The following is a 19,747-nucleotide window of genomic DNA, read 5'->3' as shown; positions in this document are numbered from 1 at the left end:
GATATGAACAAGGTGCTAACGGGGCATTAAAGATTAATGTTACTATTGAGGGGAAAATATATCTGCATAATTTCAGGACTATGATTATTAGATTTGCTGTAAGAAGACAGCAAGAAAGACAGTAAGTGTATTATTTCTTATTTCTCTAAATATACATATGGCACTATAACTTGGGAAAATAATCATCATAGTTATAATCTCTTAAAAAGTCAATTATGCGTATTGATAGAATATAAGTAGGTTGATTTAATAAGATAAATGAATATTTTTCTGCCAAATATCCTCAGATAATTATATAAATATAAACCTAATTAATGTGATATAGTTATTAGTATAATTTCACATACTAATGCAAACTTTTTAAAATGCTTATTATGGACAAATTTCAAATACATACAAAAAACAGAATAGTGTAGTAAATTCTGGTATACCGATTTCCCAGCTTCAACAGCAGTTAACATGTTGCCTGTTTTGTTTCATTTGTATCTTCATCCACTCCTCACTGCTTGTTACTTTTTTAGTTTTTTTTTCTTTACGATTTTATTTATTAGAGAGAGAGAGAGCACGAGCAGCGGGGAGGGGCAGAGGGAGAGGGAGAAGCAGACTCCCCACTGAGTAGGGAGCAGGACACGGGGCTTGATCCCAGAAACCTGGGATCATGACCTGAGCCAAAGGTAGACTCTTAACCGACTGAGCCACCCAAGTGCCCTTTTTTCATTTTTTAAGATGAAATTTACATACATTAAAATATATAGATCTTAACTGTACCAGTTTTGACAAGTAAATATATCAGTGTAACCCCACATTCCAGTCATCCTGTAGATTATAGATCATTCTGTCTCCACAGAAAATTCCTTTGTTTTCCTTCCCACTCAGTTACTTCATCTACATCACTGTCCTAATTTTTTTCCAGCTTACATTAGTCCCCAGCCTATGTTGTACCCAACCAATCGAAGGTCTTTCTGATTGCTACTCCCTTCCCCCACCACCAAGTATAGCCTGTGTGCCATCTTAATTATGTTACTAGATTTGTTTTTTGGAATGTTCTGGGATATTACCATTTGGTGACATGTAATATAAGAACAGTCTTAAGAATATTTTTTTATTCTTAGCTAAAAATTAGAAACTTCATATTCTAGGAATATTCTATTTTTAGATATCCTGGCAATATTTTATTTTCAGAATATTTGCAAATGTAGTTTAATTAACTGATTCCTAGCTTTTCCAGTGTCACCAGCAAACTTATTGCAATTATTTATTTTTTCAGATGAAACAGTTTCTCCTATTTTGTTGGATACCAAGTGGAATAAGATTCTAGATCCCCCGTCTCACCGACTGTCATTTAACCCTGCATTGGCCAGTGTGAATGAACCTGCAGTTTCTAATGAGTCACAGCCACAACTAAAAGTTTTCTCTCTGGCTCATTCAGCTTCTCTGACCACAGAGGGAGAGGACCATTGTGCTAATGGACAGGACTATAGTCTGAATCCAGAGATCAACACAATGTGGATTGATGAAAATGCTGTTGCAGAAGATCAGTTAATTAAGAGGAACTGTAATCGAGATGATCAATGTAGTACTGTCGAAGTGGGAGAGAAGAAATGTGGAAATCTAGCTTGTCTGCCAGATGAGAAGAATGTTCTTGTTGTAGCCGTTATGCATAATTGTGATAAAAGGACATTACAAAGCGATTTGCAGGATTGTAATAATTATAATAGTCAGTCCCTCATGGATGCTTTTAGTTGTTCACTGGATAACGAAAACAGACAAACTGATCAATTTAGTTTTAGTATAAATGGGTCCACTGAAAAAGATATGAACTCAGAGAAACAAATGGATCTGTTGAATAGACCAAGTGCAGTGGGGGATTCTGTTAAACATACGTGTTCTACTTCATCTGATAATCTAGCCAGTGTCTGTTCCACTTCACAATTAAAGGATGATGAAAATACAGGTAGAGACCCATCCATGTCTGTGATTACAAGTTTAACAATTGATTCAATAATCTCATCCCAGGGAACAGATGAAGGTCCTGCTGCTAAAAAGCAAGAGAACTATATACCAGATGAGGTTCTCACTGGCAAAACCAGCTCTGCTAGGACAGATCTAGGGAGTCCAAACTCCTTTTCCCACTTGAGTGAAGGGATGTTGGTGAAAAAAGAGCCGGCAGAGGAGAGAACAACTAAAGAATCTGTCCAGTCTGGTTTACCTTTGCTTCTCAAAACAGACATGCCTAATGGTTCTGGAAGGGAGGATAACTGTGAACAGTTTTCCGATTGTCTTGTGTCCAGTGACATTAGAGCTGATGAAAAGGAAGGTTGTGAACATGAAGAAATTCTTGGCACTACAGAATTTCTTAATATGACAGAGCATTTCTCTGACTCTCGGGAGATGACGAATTGGAAATTGACTAAACTAAATGATATGAATGATAGCCAAATAAATAAAGAAAATGAGAAGTTTCTGCCAATGAATCAGCCTGAGGACATTTACAATGATAGTGGAGGAGAGTGTGATAGAATGGCAGAAGCAGGTCTAGATTTAAAAGGAACTTGCATGAATGAAAGTGAAGGATGTGATTTCTCCACTATGGATACACCAGCAGCAAATTCTCTATCTAATTGTGATTCCTATGGAATGCAGAGCCCAGTTGTTTGTTTTGTTCCAAAGACTTTACCCTCCAAAGAAGATTCAGTAACAGAAGAAAAAGAAATAGAAGAGAGCAAGTCAGAATGCTACTCAAATATTTATGAACAGAGAGGAAATGAAGCCACAGAAGGGAGTGGACTACTTTTAAACAGCACTGGTGACCTAATGAAGAAAAATTATTTACACAGTTTCTGTAGCCAAGTTCCATCAGTGCTCGGGCAGTCTTCACCCAAGATAGTAGCAAACTTGCAATCTATCAGTGTTCCTTTTGGTGGTGCGAGACCCAAGCAACCTTCTAATCTTAAACTTCAAATTCCAAAGCCATTGTCTGATCATTTACAAAATGACCTTCCTACAAATAGTGGAAATAATGTTAAAAACAAAAATGATGTTCTTGGGAAAGCAAAATTAGGGGAGAACTCAGCAACCAATGTATGCAATGCCTCTTTGGGAAACATCTCTATTGCTGATACAAATGGGGAACATTTAGAAAGCTACGAGTCGGGGATATCCAGTAGACCATGCCTTGCATTAGCTCCAGAAAGCCCAGATAATGATCTCAGAGCTGGTCAGTTTGGAATTTCTGCCAGAAAGCCATTTACTACTCTGGGTGAGGTGGCTCCTGTATGGGTACCAGATTCTCAGGCTCCAAATTGCATGAAATGTGAAGCCAGGTTCACATTCACCAAAAGGAGGCATCATTGCAGAGCATGTGGGAAGGTAAGCTGTGTAAGTGTATCAAGTCAGAAATACAGCATGCCCACTTTATTAAGCTCAATTAGAGATTAATAAAGGCAATATAAGGTGAACATACTTCTGGTTGAGATGACATTATAAATAGCTTGGAACACCCAGTTTTAGTAAATTTCTAAATAAAAAATGACCTTGCTGAATCTTAGTGTTTATATAAGTTTTTTTGTTGCCAAGATTTAAGCTGAATCACTTTCCATGAACAGATGAAAATTGAGGAAGTATTAACTTTGTGGTTTCTGTATTGACAGATACTTGGTTAATGGAATAGTTTAAAATAAGGAAGTTATTTTTTTGATTTAAGAAATACTTGCGATTGACTTCATATTTTTTTAATTCTTGAGAAATTGAATATTACACTTGAAATCCATCCTAGTTTTTGCTGTAGGAATTTGGTCATTCTACTAGACATTCTGGAACTCTCTAAACACATATACACATATTTTTGTCTTTTTCCCCATGTAATTTTTTTTTTTTTTTAAGATTTATTTATTTATTCAAGGGGGGTGAGGGCTAGAGGGAGAGGGAGTCCCAAGCAGACTCCATGTTCAGTGTGGAGCCGGACCCGGGGCTCGATCTCATGACCCTGAGATCACAACCTGAGCCAAAACCAAGACATTTAACCGACTATGCTACGCAGCCAGGTGCCCTTCCCCCCATTTACTTTGATACAAAATAGAGTTGAGGGCTATAGATCTTATGACAAGGTTATAAGAATAATGGATATTCCTCAGCTCTCCCTGAGTTTTGCTTGCTAGTAACATATCAGCTTACTGGTTTATCTTTTTAACAAAGAACTGTAAATAAGGAGGAAGGGGATTTTATATTTTTAAAAAGAATGCAAAGTTTGGTTTCAGGTATGGATTTCAATTTTAGCATTCTTACTATTAACTGTATAACTTTATTAAGCTTTTGTTTTTATAAAAACAAAATAGAAAAGATTAGTAATTTTCATTGGGCTTTTGTGAAGATTAAATGAGATTACATTTAATTTACATACTAATTTAATTAATTAGTAATTAAATCTGTACTTCCGTTCTTGCCTGATTTTATTGGTCTATTTGTTAATTAGGATGCTTTCAACTTTAAGGAACAGTGACGTAGACAAAAATAACATTTCATACAACAGGAAGCCTGAAGATAGAGACTCACTTATGTCTGGGTGCAGTCAGGATAACTGAAGTTTTCTTGGTCTTCCAACTCGCGGTCTCAAGAGAGTGGCACAGCTCTAAGCATCAAGTTCAAGCTGGCAACTTCTCAAGTACAGGGAAATTGGTTGGGGGCAAAAGAGCCTGTTCTTCTTGCTGCCCTCTCATCAGGGAGGAAGGAATCCCTAGCAACTTCTTTCACTTTATTGGCCGGTTTTAGATCACAGGTCCAATTTTATACCTATTATTGACAGAGGGGAACAGGATTGCTAGGATTGGCTCAGAAGATCAGTCATGATCATCCCCTGGGGCTGAACCCAATGTTGCCTGAACAGAAGTGGGATTCTGTTAATATGGAAAAGGAGGAGAATGGTTCCTGGGTGGGTAGTCAGTAAGGGCTACTATAAGGGTACAAAAGAACCAAGTGATGGGGATCAGAAGGAAGTGAAAGCTATGATTGGGCTGCTGGTCTCTGGTTATTAAAATTTGAAGAAAATAATGTGTCTAATTCCTAAATAGCTTGTAGTCTAAAGTAAACCTGTCAGTAGCCTGAACAGTCAATTTTCTGTTAAGGAATAAAAATGTTGTTCTATGTATTGCTTACTGTGTGTATAACACTTTCTGAAAACTTTGCTCTCTCGAGCAAATAATAACACTTTTGCTCCAGATCAGCATATCCAGATGTAATGATTAAATAGGTAACTTAGGTGGATTTAGAAGGGAAACGGTGGCAAAATGCACATAAACTGAAAAATTAGATGGGAGTTTTACTGAGTGGAATTTATGGATTCATGTGGATTGTGGATTCATATTCTATTTTTTTCCTTTCCACCTCCAGTTACCTCAGGGATGTTCTAAGGATTGATGAGATAAGGTCTGTAAAAATCCTTGAGCTTCTCAGAAGAAAAGAGCTTATAAACATAGGTATAATTTTTCTAGCTATTAATGAGATTATACTGGGAATGTAGCTAGAAACATACCCCAAGCAATGGGATTTTATAAAATAATGTTTAATATTGAAAAAATAAATTTAGTTTGCATGTCCAGTAATTTCTCTTCTTAGTATCTACAGCTTAATACTCTTTAACAAGCATATATTAAGCACCTAATATATGAAAGGTTCTGGGCTAAGTATTAGAGATTCAGAGATACAAAAACTGTGATCTATGACCTCATGGAGTTTATAATTAAGGGCACTGATTTCAGTAAGTTGGGAGAACAATATCTGGATTTCCTGGAGTTTAAAAAAAAAAATCCTAAAAAAAATTGTGAACCACTGATCTGAGTAGATAAACAGACCATCCCACAACAAATTACAAGACATTGTATTAAGAACTAGTTATATGTGATTTAAATTCATTCTCATTTTTTTTTTCAAGATTTTATTTATTTGGCCGAGAGACAGACACTGAGAGAGGGAACATAAGCAGGGGGAGTGGGAGAGGGAGAAGCAGGCTTCCTGCTGAGCAGGGAGCCTGACGTGGGGCTTGATCCCAGGACCCTGGGATCATGACCTGAGCCACGGGCAGACACTTAATGACTGAGCCACCCAAGTGCCCCAAATTCATTCTCATTTAATCCTCATTACAAAACTTGTAGAGTGGGTTGTTAATTTTTTTCCTATTTGGTAGATTCAGAATCAGAGACTCAGAGTGGTCAAGGAATATGCCTAGGATCTCACAGCTTGAAAGTGCTAGAGCCAGCTTTAAAGCTAGTACTCTTTTTTTTTTTTTTTAAGATTTATTTATTTATCTGCAAGAGAGAAAGAGAAAGTGACAGCATGAGTGAGAGGAGGGACAGAGGGAGAGAAACTCAAGCAGACTCCCCACTGAGTGTGGAGCCCGACACAGGGCTGGATCCCATGACCAATGAGATCATGACCTGAGCTGAAACCAAGAATGGGATGCTTAACTGACGGAGCCACCCAGGGGCCCAAGCTAGTACTCTTTCTTTCAGTCATACTGCTTCCAGCATGTCTCCTCATTTATACTAGCAGTATGAAGAAAATACTTTAGGATCATTGAGAATGAGAGCTTAATTTTTCTAAGAATGGCAGAGGGAATCAGAAAAGTCATGTTACAAAATGACTATTTGGAGAGGGAGGTATAAAAAAGTGGATATAATTTATGGGACAGAGTTCTAAAGTATATGAGAAAAATGAGATCACATCAGAATACAGGTGGAAAATTAGTGGGGAAAGGGAAATAAATTCATCTTAACAGAAGAATGGGTCAAGATGAAAATACACTTGAATACAGAAGGAGTTAACAGAAAATGGTGGAAAATTATCTAGCATAGTTTAAAGCTTATATTCAATTCTTGATAAGCAATAGAATTGTAATAACATTCATCTTGGTAAAATGTAATTAAGTAGAATATAAAATAATTACACCAGAATTTATGAAAGTATTAAAATGTTGTAATTTTTATTACTAAAATGGAGATCAAGATATCTGGATTCCATTCTTTTTTTTTTTTTTTTAAGATTTTATTTTATTTAAGTAGGCAGACAGGCAGGCAGAGGGAGAGGGAGAAGCAAGCTCCCTGCTGAACAGGGAGCCCAATGTGGGGCTCAATCCCAGGACGCTGGGATCATGACCTGAGCCCAAGGTAGATGCCCAACCACCTGAGCCACCTAGGCGCCCCTCTGGATTCCATTCTTGTCTTCATTGTTAATTGGAAAAGTATGTCATACTCTAACATGCTCAGCAAATGTGAGTTTTATTTTATGATTTCACATGTTATTAATTTAGATAATTGCACCATATAGCAACATAATCCCTACTTCTCCTGAATAATAGGTGATAAATTGCAGAGTAGAAAGAGTACAGAGAACTCTTTCCCCAAAAGGTGCCTTCTAAGTGCAAAATGATCACCATTACCTGTATACCCATATTAATTTCCTATGGAAATCACGGACTTCAGATCATGATTATTCATCCTCTCTCAAGCTCCATTTGCCATCAACATTTTGACCTCTTTTTTTTTTTTTTATCATTTTATTTATTTGAGAGAGTGCACACAAGGGGGGTGGGCAGAGGGAGAGAGAGAAGCAGATTCCCCACTGAGCAAGGAGTCCAAGGCAGGGCTCTATCCCAGGACCCTGGGATTATGACCTGAGCCAAAAGCAGACGCTTAACCAGCTAAGCCACCCAGGCATCCCTGGTCATTTTCAAGGCTTTGTCACACTTTATCTATTACCATCTCTGATGTGGCCAATTATTATTTACTTGGTGCTCTGTGGTTAATGACTGCTCTATTTACTATTTAATAGAAATAAACATAAAAATATTCTTTAAAAGTAAAACTTCTTGAACTACAATTATTACCTGGATATTTTGTATTTGTTTGAGATGGTGTGGAAGATGAAAATAGAGTAACATTTTTTAATACTTCCACTTTATGCTAGGCTTATCTAATCTTACAGTTTTGTGAGATACAAGTGAGGAAGATGTACCTCAGAAAGGTTAAGTAACTTGCCTAAATCCTCAGAGTTTGAAAATGAGAGTGCATGGATTTTTTAAAAAAGATTTTATTATTTATTTATTTGAGAGAGAGAGCATGAGCAAGGGGAAGGAGAAGACAGACAAGCAGACTCCCCACCGGCTCAGCAGGAGCCCATGGTGGGGTGATCCCAGGACTTGGGGATCATGACCTGAGCGACAGCAGACACTTAACCAACTGAGCCACCCAAGTGCCCCAAGAGTGTATGGATTTTAAGACAAATCTGACTCCAAAGCCTTATGCTCTTTTTATTACACTGGACATAACAACAAGATTTATCTGTGCTTGAATTGCTTACTAGAATATAAGTCTTTGTCTTTGGGTGAACATTAGTTTTGGGCAGCGGTAAAGGATTGGGAATTTGAGTATTTGAATTTAAAAGGAAGATAAAATTTTTGAATGGGGCTATCAGGTGAAATTACCAAAGTTAGTAGGATTTTAGGTTTTATTTCATGTATCAAGTCTTGAATTACAAAGTAGAAAAAGAACAATATGGACGCCAAGTCATTGAATGAGAAGAGATTTAATGATGGTAATATATACCACTCCAGTTTACTCACAATTATTTTTTCCATTGTAATTGACTTTAAAAGTATAACTCACAGTAGATGATTTTTTACTGCATTTGTAATTTGAATAAATAGAACAGAAGAGAACTGCAAGAGAGGTAATGTAAAAAAGAACACTGGAATGGGTATGAAAGAGCTAGGCTTCTTTTATTTATTTGTTTGTTTGTTTATTTAAAATTTTATTTATTTGTCAGGGAGAGAGAGAGAGAGCCCAACAAGGGGGAACGGCAGGCAGAGGGAGAAGCAGGCTCCCTGCTGAGCAGGGAGCCCAACCTGGGACTCCATCCCAGGACTCTGGGATCATGACCCGAGTTGAAGGCAGATGCTCAGCCGACTGAGCCACCCAGCCTTCCTGAAAGAGCTAGGCTTCTATTTCCTCTTCTGTAAAAAGAGGGGATTGCATAAACTGTTTCTGTTTCCTTGCAGCTCTCAAAGAGCTTATATGAACTGTGTTTAAAAAAAATAGAAGAGGAAATGGAATGATTTGTGCTAGCAGTGATTTATCTCTATAAAATTATTACTAAATGTACTGATTAGCTAGGGTCACTTTGCGGGAAGAGTGCACCATTAAACATTTTGAAGTGTGCTGTGCTGTGTGTTTTCTGGAAGTTATCTCAGTTAGACTGAAATGCTGTTTATCAAGGTGTCAGGTGCTGTACTGAGGGTTTTATTTTGCAATTACTGTTTCCTTTTTGATTCATTTCCAGTATTAATTTCTTCAAGATCCCTTTAGGCACACATGATCTTCATCACTTATAGTTTATTAAAAATAGCTTGATGACATGCCTAATGTCAAAATGATCCCCCGATTAATTTTTAATATAATTCTGACAAGTTTCCCCCTTTCAGACACATGGGATTATAGATATTTAACATATAGTGAGCATTTATAAATGTAATTATAAAATGTTAATTTGATATAATTTTATATTTATATACTATATATTTTATAAGTTATATAATTTATATAACATGTTTATAAAATGGCAAATACAGTCAATATCTAACTCTACTTTTAATTTGAATTAGTGTTCTGCAGTAATGTCAGGAGTAATTTTATATATAAAGGTGTATAACAGAACTATAGGCACGCCTGGGTGGCTCAGTCGGTTAAGCGTCCCACTCTTGGTTTTGTCTCAGGTCATGATCTCATGGGTCACGGGATGGAGCCGCCTGTGGGGCTGTGCGCTCAGTGGGGAGTCGGCTTGACGATTCTCTCCCTCTGACCCTCTCCTCACTCATGCGCTCTCTGTCTCTCTCTCTCAAATAGATAGGTAAATCTTAAAAAAAAAAAAAGTATAATATTTTGATATTCATGTCATTATGCCATATTTTTAGTTTAAGTGAAAATATATTTTAAAAATTAAAATATCATATTTAAAATAACTTCAAATTTAAAACCAAGAATAAAACACATTTTAAAATAATTGTTTTAGAAGCTAACTTTTTTTATTTAAAGATTTTTTTTATTCAGTAATATTACAGAATATAGATTATGCTCACCTGAAATATTAGGGGAGAGTTATAATGTTTTTGATGCTATCTGGGATAAAATAATATTATTCCAGAGCATGAAAAATTTTGTTGGTGCTTATTTTTTAACCATAGGAAAATTATTTTTCAGTACGGTAGCCTAAGATGATAACATATGCAAAATCATGTCTGTGCTATGCAAAATCATGTCTGTTTGTGCTGTCAGTCTATGTTATTTTATGCTCTGACTTTGGTCAAAGAATCTTGATAGAATTGAAGATTATTTTCAACTTTGTTTACTCTAAATAGAGGTTACATAAATGTCAGGTATTTGTAAGTGAATGTCATATATTTTAAAAAGGCAACCAGGTAGGAGAATCTTTCCCTTGTCACCTTGTTACCTGCCAGTATTAAAGTATATGTTGATCATTTAAAGCATGTAAGACACTCTTTATAATAGTGTCTCTCTATATAATGCCATGAGATTAAGTCACAGATAGACAAAAACTGCCTTCAATTAAGACCTTTTTAATTGAATAACTAATGCCTGTTGCATTAGTTATGACAAACTTGCTTGATACCAAATTTGATTTATATTATGTATAATGTTTTAGCAGGATTCCAAGGGTATTTGTCAATATTGACTTCATCCAGGTATTATAAGAATTTTTATCCTGAGAGCTCTAGAATGTGCCATGAGCTTCTTCATCTCTCCAAGGACAGAAATACTGGAGTACTATTCTCCTGTTCTTGTTTCCTTTTATTTCATATTAGATTTACTTTATTTTATTTTACCTGTTTTGGAACTCAGGCATCAAGAATCATACTCCCCAGTTCATGGCACACTATTAAAAAAAAAGATTTATTTATTTATTTTAGAGGGGGAGGGAAGGGGCAGAGGGAGAGCAAGAGAGTCCCAAGCAGGCTCCCTTCTGAGCCCGACCCAGGGCTCGATTTCATGACCCTGGAGATCATGACCTGGGCCGAAACCAAGAGTCAAACGCCCAACTGACTGTGCCACCCAGGTGCCACTCATGGCATGCTTTTAAAAAAATTTCAATTCCAGTGTAGTTAAAATACAGTGTATTTTAATATTACTTTAACGTTTATGATGGCAACCTCCTTTCTACCTCTAAATATCCCTGTTCCCTAGTTTAGCTTCCTAGATATACCCATTTAAAAAAACAGACTATTTTTTAGAGCAGAAAAACTGAACAGAAAGTACAGAGTTCCCACACACCCCCTCTAGTTAACCCCATTATTAGTATCTTGCCACTAGTGTGGTACATTTGTTAAAATTGATGAACCAGTATCAATACATTGTTATTAACTGAAGTCCTATAAAAGAAATATATACTATAGTTTACTTTAGATTCACTCTTTGTGTTGTACAGTTCCATGGGTTTTGATTAATGCATATTATGTATCCTATTATGGTATCGTATAGAATAATTATACTACCCTAAAAATCCCTTGTGCCCCACTGTGCCTTCCTTCCTCCCCCTTAACTGCTGGCAGTCACTGATGTTTTTACTGTCCCTACAGTTATGTGACCTTTTCAGACTGGCTTCTTTCACTTAGTAATATGCATTTAAGGTTCCTCCATGTCTTTTTAAAAAAAATTGAGGTATAATTGACATACAACATTATATTAGTTTCAGGTGTATAAGATAATGATTTGATATTTGCATATATTGTGAAATGATCACCACAATAAGTCTAGTTAATATATGTTACCATACATAGTTACAAAATTTTTTTGTGATGAGAACTTTTAAGATTTACTCTCTGAGGGGTGTCTGGCTGGCTCAGTGGGTGAAGCATGCAGCTCTTGATCTTGGAGTCATTAAGTTCAAGCCCACATTGGGTGTAGAGATCACTTTAAAATAAAAATCTTTATTAAAAAAAGATTTATTCTCTTAGCAACTTTCAAATATGCAATACAGCACTATTAACTATAGTCACCATGATGTACACTACATCTTCAGGACTTACTTTATAACTGAAGTTTGTACATTTTGACCAATTTTACCCATTTTGCCCACCCCTTATTCCCCACCTCTGGCATCCACTAATCTGTCCTCTCTTTCTGTGAGCTTTTTTTTTTTTTTTTTTAAGATTCCACATATAAAGTGAGCTCATACAGTATTTGTCTTTCTCTAATATTCACTTAGCATTATGCCCTCAAGGTCCATCCTATTGTTGTAAATAACAAGATTTCCCCCTTTTTTATGGCTGAATAAAATACCATTGTGTATATAAACTACATTTTCTTCATTCACCCATTAAGGGACATTTAGGTTGTTTCCATATCTTGGCTATTGTAAATAATGCTGCAGTGAACATGGGGATACAGATATGTTTTTGAGTTAGTGTTTTCATTTTTTTTTTTGGATGAATACCCAGAAATGGAATTGCTAGGAAATATGGTAGTTCTGTTTTTAATTTTTCAAAGAACCTTCATACTGTTTTTCATAGTAGATGCATCAATTTATATTCCCACCAATATTACACAAGGATTTTCTTTTCTCCACATCCATACCAACAGTTATTATCTCTTGTCTTTTTGATAGCCAGTCTAACAGGTGTGCGGTGATGTCTCATTGTGAGTTTGATTTGCATTTTCCTGATGATTAGTGATGTTGAGCACCTTTTCATGTACTTGTTGGCCATGTGTATATTATCTTCTTTGGAAAAATGTCTGTTCAGATCTTCTGCCCCCTTCTTTAATCAGATTGTTCTATTGAGTTTTATGAGTTCTTTATGTATTTTATTTTATTTTATTTTTTTTAATTTTATTTCTGACAGAGAGCACAAGCAGAGGAGGCAGCAGGTAGAGGCAGAGGGAGACACAGGCTCCCTGCTGAGCAGGGAGCCCAATGCAGGGCTCGATCCCAGGACCCTGAGATCATGACCCGAGCCGAAGGCAGACGCCTAACTGAGCCACCCAGGCGCCCTTCTTTATATATTTTAAATATTAACCCCTTAGCAGATGTATAATTTGCAAGTATTTTCTCTCATTCCGTAGGTTGCCTTTTTATTTTGTTGATGGTTTCCTCTACTGGGCAGAAGTTTTTTAGGTGATGTAGTCCTACTTGTTTATCTTTGCTTTTATTGTCTTTGGTTTTGGTGTCAAATCAGAAAAAAAAAAATCTTTGCCAAGACCAATGTCAAGGAACCTCCATGTCTTTTGTGACTTGATAGCTCATTTCTTTGTATTTATGAATAATATTTTATTGTATGGGTGTACCACAGTTTGTTTATTCATTCAGCTATTGAATGGCATCTTGGTTGCTTCCCATTTTTGGCAATTGTAAGTAGAGTTGTTATAAACATTCGTGTGCAGGTTTTTGCTTGGACATAAGTTTTCAGCTTGTTTGTATAAATACCTAGGAACATGATTGCAGGATCATATGGTAAGCTTATGTTTCTCTTTGTAAGAAACTGCTAAACTGTCTTCCAAAGTGGTTGTACTTTTTTGTATTCTTATCAGCAATAAACAAGAGTTCTTCTTGCCCCATGTCTTCGTCTGCATTTGGTGTTGTCAATTTTGGATTTTAACCATTCATATAGATGTGTGGTAGTTTCTCATTTTTGTTTTAATTTGCAATTCCCTAATGACATATGATGGTGAACATCTTCTCATATGCTTATTTGCTGTCTGTATATCTTCTTTGATGAGGTGTCTGTTCAGATCTTTTGTCCAATTGAGATGTTTGTTTTCTTATTGAATTTTAAAAGTTCTTTTTGTATTTCATAAGTTACAAGGTTTTTTAAATCAGATATGTTGTACAAATATTTTCTCCTAGTCTATGTTCCTTTCATTCTTAGACATATTCACTTTTAATTATTTTAGAAGTATCTCTGGGTATTTTAGAATGAGTAATTAAGAACACTTTCTTAAAAATTTTTTCTTTTTCTTTCTTTCTTTTTTTTTTTTTTTAAGTAATCTCTGTGCCCAACATGGGGCTTGAACTCATAACCCCAAGATCAAGTCGTGCTCTACTGACTGAACCAGCCAGGCTGCCCCTTAACTAAACATTTTTACATAATACATTTCAGTAGAATTTCTTTGCTCTTTCTTGATTATAAGTGTTAGAAATGATTTGTTAACTTTTCAATTATGATTTTACTTCTGTGTTTTCTTATTTTTTGTTTGTCTTTCCAACTTGAGTCTAAAAACTCAGTGAAGGTAAGGATATTTTCTGCCTTGATTGCTGCTGTATCCTCAGCCCTAGCATGTAATGGGTGCTTACAGAATTTTTGTTGGATAAACAAACAAGTGAATGAATACTATCTCTTAAAGCAGCAGTACATCTTTCTATGTAACACCCTGAGTCTTCAGATGATGGTGTCAAATTCAGAATATAATGGATGTAAGATCTTTGGAAAATATTTTACATTAGTTGTGTATGTTTCTCTTATTTAAGGACAGATTCAAACCAAAATGAGTTTATTTTCCTGATTTCATATTTACTTACCTATTGATGGGAAACAATAGATATGAGAGTAAGAAATGGATGCTTTAAATAGAATATTCCTCGGTAATTCAGTTTTCCTTATACTCTGCCTAAAAACCTGTCTTATAATTGACATTATGATCTGAACCATTCCAGCATGGTAAAACAGGAAAAACATTTGGATTAACCTTGGTTTCTAAAGAAGTTAGGGAAATATTTTCCATTCATGTCCTTCAAAAGGTTGTGTAATGGCTAGAAGTTGGCCTCACCCATGTCATAGCACTTACCACCCAGTATTTCTCTGTCCTTCTCATTGGACTAGAAGGATCTAGAGATTGATTCTGATTTATCTTTTGTCCCCAGCATCTAGCACAATACATGTCACCTACATATTGCTCAATAAATGTTAATGAATGAATAAGTGAATGCCAGATCATTAATTTACTTAAACATTGAATGCTTGTATTTTTTTGTCACTGTGCTTGGTGCTGAGTTTACACGGATGACATTGTGATCCCTACCCTTAGGTAAAGATTAGTGGGTAACCAAAAGCAAACAAATGTATAATTATGAATTACAATGAGGGCTATGAAGGAAATTAACAAGGGAGGATAATATAAAAGATGGAGGGGGAAGGCAGATCTGGGAAGGCCTCTGAGAAATGACATTTTGGATGACACATGAAAGTTGAGGAGTCAGCCATTCAAAGTACAGAGAGAAAAATGCTTCGGGAAGAGAGAACAGCTGGACTAAGCTAAGAAGGCACTTATACAAGAAACTAAAAGGAATCCAGTATGGTTAAAGGCAAGAGTCACATAAAAAGAGCTTGGAGAGGAAGCCAGGGAATAGATCATGTAGTGTTCTGCAGGTCATGTGAGGAATACAATGGGAAACCTTGAGAATGGATGAGCTCACTTAGGGAGGAGTTTATAGAGGGAAGAGAAGGGGCCCAAGGCTGAGCCACTGAGGTCAAGTGGAGGAGGACACAGTACAAGTGACCGAGGAGGCATGGCAACTAAGAAAATGTGGTGTCTTGCATGTATCATATGACCTCACTGATATGAGGAATTCTTAATCTCAGGAACAAACTGAGGGTTGCTGGAGTGGGGGTGGGGTGGGAGGGATGGGGTGACTGGGTGATACACACTGGGGAGGGTATGTGCTCTGGTGAACGCTGTGAATTGTGCAAGACTGTTGAATCACAGATCTGTACCTCTGAAACAAATAATGCAATATATGTTAAGAAAAAAAGAAAGAAGATAGCAGGAGGGGAAGAATGAAGGGGGGGAAATCGGAGGGGTAGACGAACTATGAGACATGATGGACTCTGAAAAACAAACTGAGGGTTCTAGAGGGGAAGGGGGTGGGAGGATGGGTTAGCCTGGTGATGGGCATTAAAGAGGGCATGTTCTGCATGAAGCGCTGGGTGTTATGCACAAACAATGAATCATGGAACACTACATCAAAAACTAACGATGTAATGTATGGTGATTAACATAACAATAGAAAATTTTAAAAAATGCGGTGTCTTGGAAATCAAAAGAAGAATGTAGTTTGTCAAAGGAGAGGAGTTATTACCTAATATAAAGGGCTGTTGGGAAGTCAAGAACATGTGGACAGGAAAAGGGACCGGTGGACTGGTCTATATCAGACTCTGAAAAAAGCAGACTTGGTACAGCTGTGGATACAGAAGCCAGAATGGGTTGAAAATGGGGGATGAGCTGAAAATGGAGTAAGAAATGAGGAGGTAGAGATGGTTTTTTCAAGAAGTTCTGCTGTGAGGGAGAATAGAAAAAATTAGAGCACTTACTAGATGAAGATGGTTATATATGAATTTTTTTTTTAAAGATTTTATTTGTCAGAGCGTGGGAACACAAGCAGAGGGAGAAGCGGGCCAAGCAAGGAGTCCTATGCGGGACTTAATCCCAGGACCCTGGGATTATGACCTGGGCTGAAGGCAGACTCTTAACCAACTGAAACACCCAGGCGTCCCTATAGATGAATTTTTTAAAGGATGGGAAATACTTACTATTGTACTTACGTAATGTAATGAATGATCCTCTAGAGAGGATGTTTTGGTAAAAAGGGATTGATCAAAGGAAGAGCAAAATCCTTGAGAAGGCCAAAGGGATGGGATCTATGCACATGTTGAGGGTTTGATCTTCAACAGGGGAAAGGAAGAGAAGTTGGGGACTGATAAAGGTAGGATTATGGATTTATTGATGAGAGCATGAAGACATTTACATCTGCTTGGCTCATACTTCATATAGAAAATATAAACACTGGGAGAGGTAAAGTAGGTGATGAAGGTTTGAGAGGGGCAAGATAGTTACCTTTGAGTAGGAAAGTAAAACCTAGTTAGAGAATTGAAATTTTGTTAGCCCTGTGAGACTGGGTATCAAATTTTCAGTCATTTTATACTAGTGCAGTCTGACTTCATGGGATAAGGTATTTGCCTTTGGAGACATTGTGAGCCTGTTGTTATCTTTGCAATACATGCAATTATTGGTGAAGCAAGAAAAGTTCTATAGGGCCAATCTATGCTGCCATCTCTCTATCCATTTCCATTTATTTCGATTAATTCAGCAAGCATTTACTTATTGCTTAGTGTTCTGTTTTCAACCAAAGAGATGAAAGAAAAAAGGAGAATGGCTACCCTATTAAAACATACTGCTCATGCTTCCATAGATGACAAAACTTAAATATATGAAATAAATAATAAAACAATTACAAAGCTGCACATGCTTTGTGGTGGGAAGCAGATAGACGATGATGGCGGTGGTAGTAGTGGTGAGAATGAGATGCCTAATATTAATAGAGTGTTGACTGTGAGTCAGGCACTTTTCTAGATGCTACTTATCTTATTTAATATACATCACACCCTGTGAAGTAGCTAGGGTTATAATCCACATTTTTACAAAGGATGAAATAGGCCTACAAAAATTAAGTAACTTGTTCAGAATCACACAGCCAATAAGTGGAGTTAGGATTCATACTTAGGCTCTTTGACATGTAGAGACCGTACTCCAAACCAACATGCAATGGTTTCAGGGAAAAACAAACAATAAGGGAGTGATAAAATTGAGGTCCTTAACTTAGTAAGAGCCACTGTAACAACACTTGGACTTAGGACTACAGAGCTCCTAAGCAGCCAGCTAAGAGGGAAATAGAAGGTAGCGAAACCTTTGGTACCTACTCTGTAAGTTATCATCTTCCTCATAAGTCCATGTGAAAGGTATATTATTCCTATTTTCCAGTTGAAGAAACTGAGATAGTGGAACTAGGAACCAGTCAGTGTTTTTTTTTTGTGGTTTTTTTTTTGTTTTTTTTTTATAACTCATGCTCTTTAAATAGAGTTGACAGGATAAAAATGAAACAACTCAGTAGGTTTTATGGTGATTTTTATATTGTTTTCTTAGCATTTCTTAGAGGAATGTCTGTATTTATACCATGTTTTCAAAGCAATATATTTCAAAAAGAAAGTTGAAAAATATCTGGTACTTATTTTATTAGATGGCAATTTCTTATTTTTAAAAAAGTTACATGTTCAATTACAATTTACTTTTGAATAACTTGAGTTACAGTCAGTTTTGTTTAACATTTGAGAATTTGGGTAGTGAATACAGAATAATCTTCATAAGAATCTGAGTAAAAAGCACATTAGGATAATCTGTTGGTTTATAACTTCAGAGATCAATTTTCTCAAGGTTTGTTTTGTTCTCTGATACTAAAATATGACCACTGGTTGTGCTCCTTGGGAAGCAGAGAAGTAGTAATTTCTTACACTGAAAGTTTTTTGAAATGTATTAAGAGCATTATAAAGAGCAAAAGAGATCAATATTTCTCAACACCTAGATTCAGAATAACTTTACAGCCATTTGCTAGCTTCTTTATGATCTCAGGCAAGACACTTTGATCATCTGTAAAATAAAGATGATAATACTTAGCTTGCACAATTATATAATAAAGATCTGCTGAATGGATTAATTATGAGTATTAGAAGTAATAAATATGTTACCTAGCACTATATTTAGTGGATTATCATTAAATGGTAACTTACTATTTTAATTATGTCTTTATGGAAAATTGCCTGTAGTTTCTTGTTTTTTGTTTTTTTTTTAAGATTTTATTTGTTTATTTGAGAGAGAGAGACAGAGAGAGAGCATGAGAGGGGGGAGGGTCGGGAGGGTCAGAGGGAGAAGCAGACTCCCTGCCGAGCAGGGAGCCCGATGCGGGACTCGATCCAGGGACTCCAGGATCATGACCTGAGCCGAAGGCAGTCGCTCAACCAACTGAGCCACCCAGGCGCCCCTGTAGTTTCTTTATAAAGTGTTTTTTGTTGTTGAGTTGTAGAGTTCTCTGTATATTGTGGGTATCAATTTTCTGTTAGCTATCTGATTTGCAAATCTTTGATTCCATAAGTTACCTTTTTACTCAGTTGATAGTGTGTCTTGATGCAACAAAGTTTTAAATTTTGATGTTCAACCTGTTTTTGTTTGTTTTTTTAAGATTTTATTTATTTATTTGACAGAGAGAGAGAGAGCGAGAGTAGGAACACAAGCAGGGGGAGTGGGAGAGGGAGAGGCAGGCTTCCCGCGGAGCAGGGAGCCCGATGTGGGGCTCGATCCCAGGACCCTGGGATCATGACCTGAGCCGAAGGCAGACGCTTAACAACTGAGCCACCCAGGCGCCCCTCAACCTGTTTTTTTCTTTTTTTTTCAACCTGTTTTTTTCTTTTGTTGCCTATGCTTTTTGTATCATATCCAGGAAATCATTGCCAAACCAAATGTCATGAAGCTATTCCCCTATATTTTCTTCTAAGAGTTTTATAGTTTTAACACTTATATTTAGTTTTTTGATCCACTGTGAGTTAATTTTTGTATGTTAAGAGTCAAATTTCATTCTTTTGAATGTGGATATCTAGTTTCCCCAGCACGATTCATTCAAAACACTGTGCTTTGCTTAGTGAACTCTCTTATACCCATGTCAAAATCATTTGACTATATATATGTGAGAGTGTATTTCTGGGCTCACTGTTTTATTCCATTGTTCTTTTTTTTTTTTTTTAAAGATTTTATTTATTTGAGAGAGAGCATGAGAGGGAGAGGAGGGTCAGAGGGAGAAGCAGACTCCCTGCCGAGCAGGGAGCCCGATACGGGACTCGATCCCGGGACTCCAGGATCATGACCTGAGC

General features: G+C 36.6%; 1 protein-coding gene across 2 annotated transcripts in view; it reads left to right on the top strand.

The window, feature by feature from the left end:
* Positions 1 to 19,747, top strand: part of ZFYVE9 (zinc finger FYVE-type containing 9) — a 190,709-nt gene that overhangs the window by 78,903 nt on the left and 92,059 nt on the right. For both annotated transcript variants that reach the window (XM_045897698.3, XM_045897697.3), the window contains exon 4: positions 1,268 to 3,369. In XM_045897698.3, the coding sequence (XP_045753654.1) occupies positions 1,268 to 3,369 (2,102 nt within the window). The remainder of the gene's footprint in view (positions 1 to 1,267; positions 3,370 to 19,747) is intronic.

This window comes from Mirounga angustirostris, unplaced genomic scaffold, assembly GCF_029215605.1.
Source record: "Mirounga angustirostris isolate CCGP_5_RB_7025 unplaced genomic scaffold, mMirAng1.0.hap1 SCAF_4, whole genome shotgun sequence".
Taxonomy (NCBI): domain Eukaryota; kingdom Metazoa; phylum Chordata; class Mammalia; order Carnivora; family Phocidae; genus Mirounga; species Mirounga angustirostris.
The sequence above is the reverse complement of the archived record's forward strand: the minus strand, read 5'-3'. Positions and strand labels throughout refer to the sequence as shown.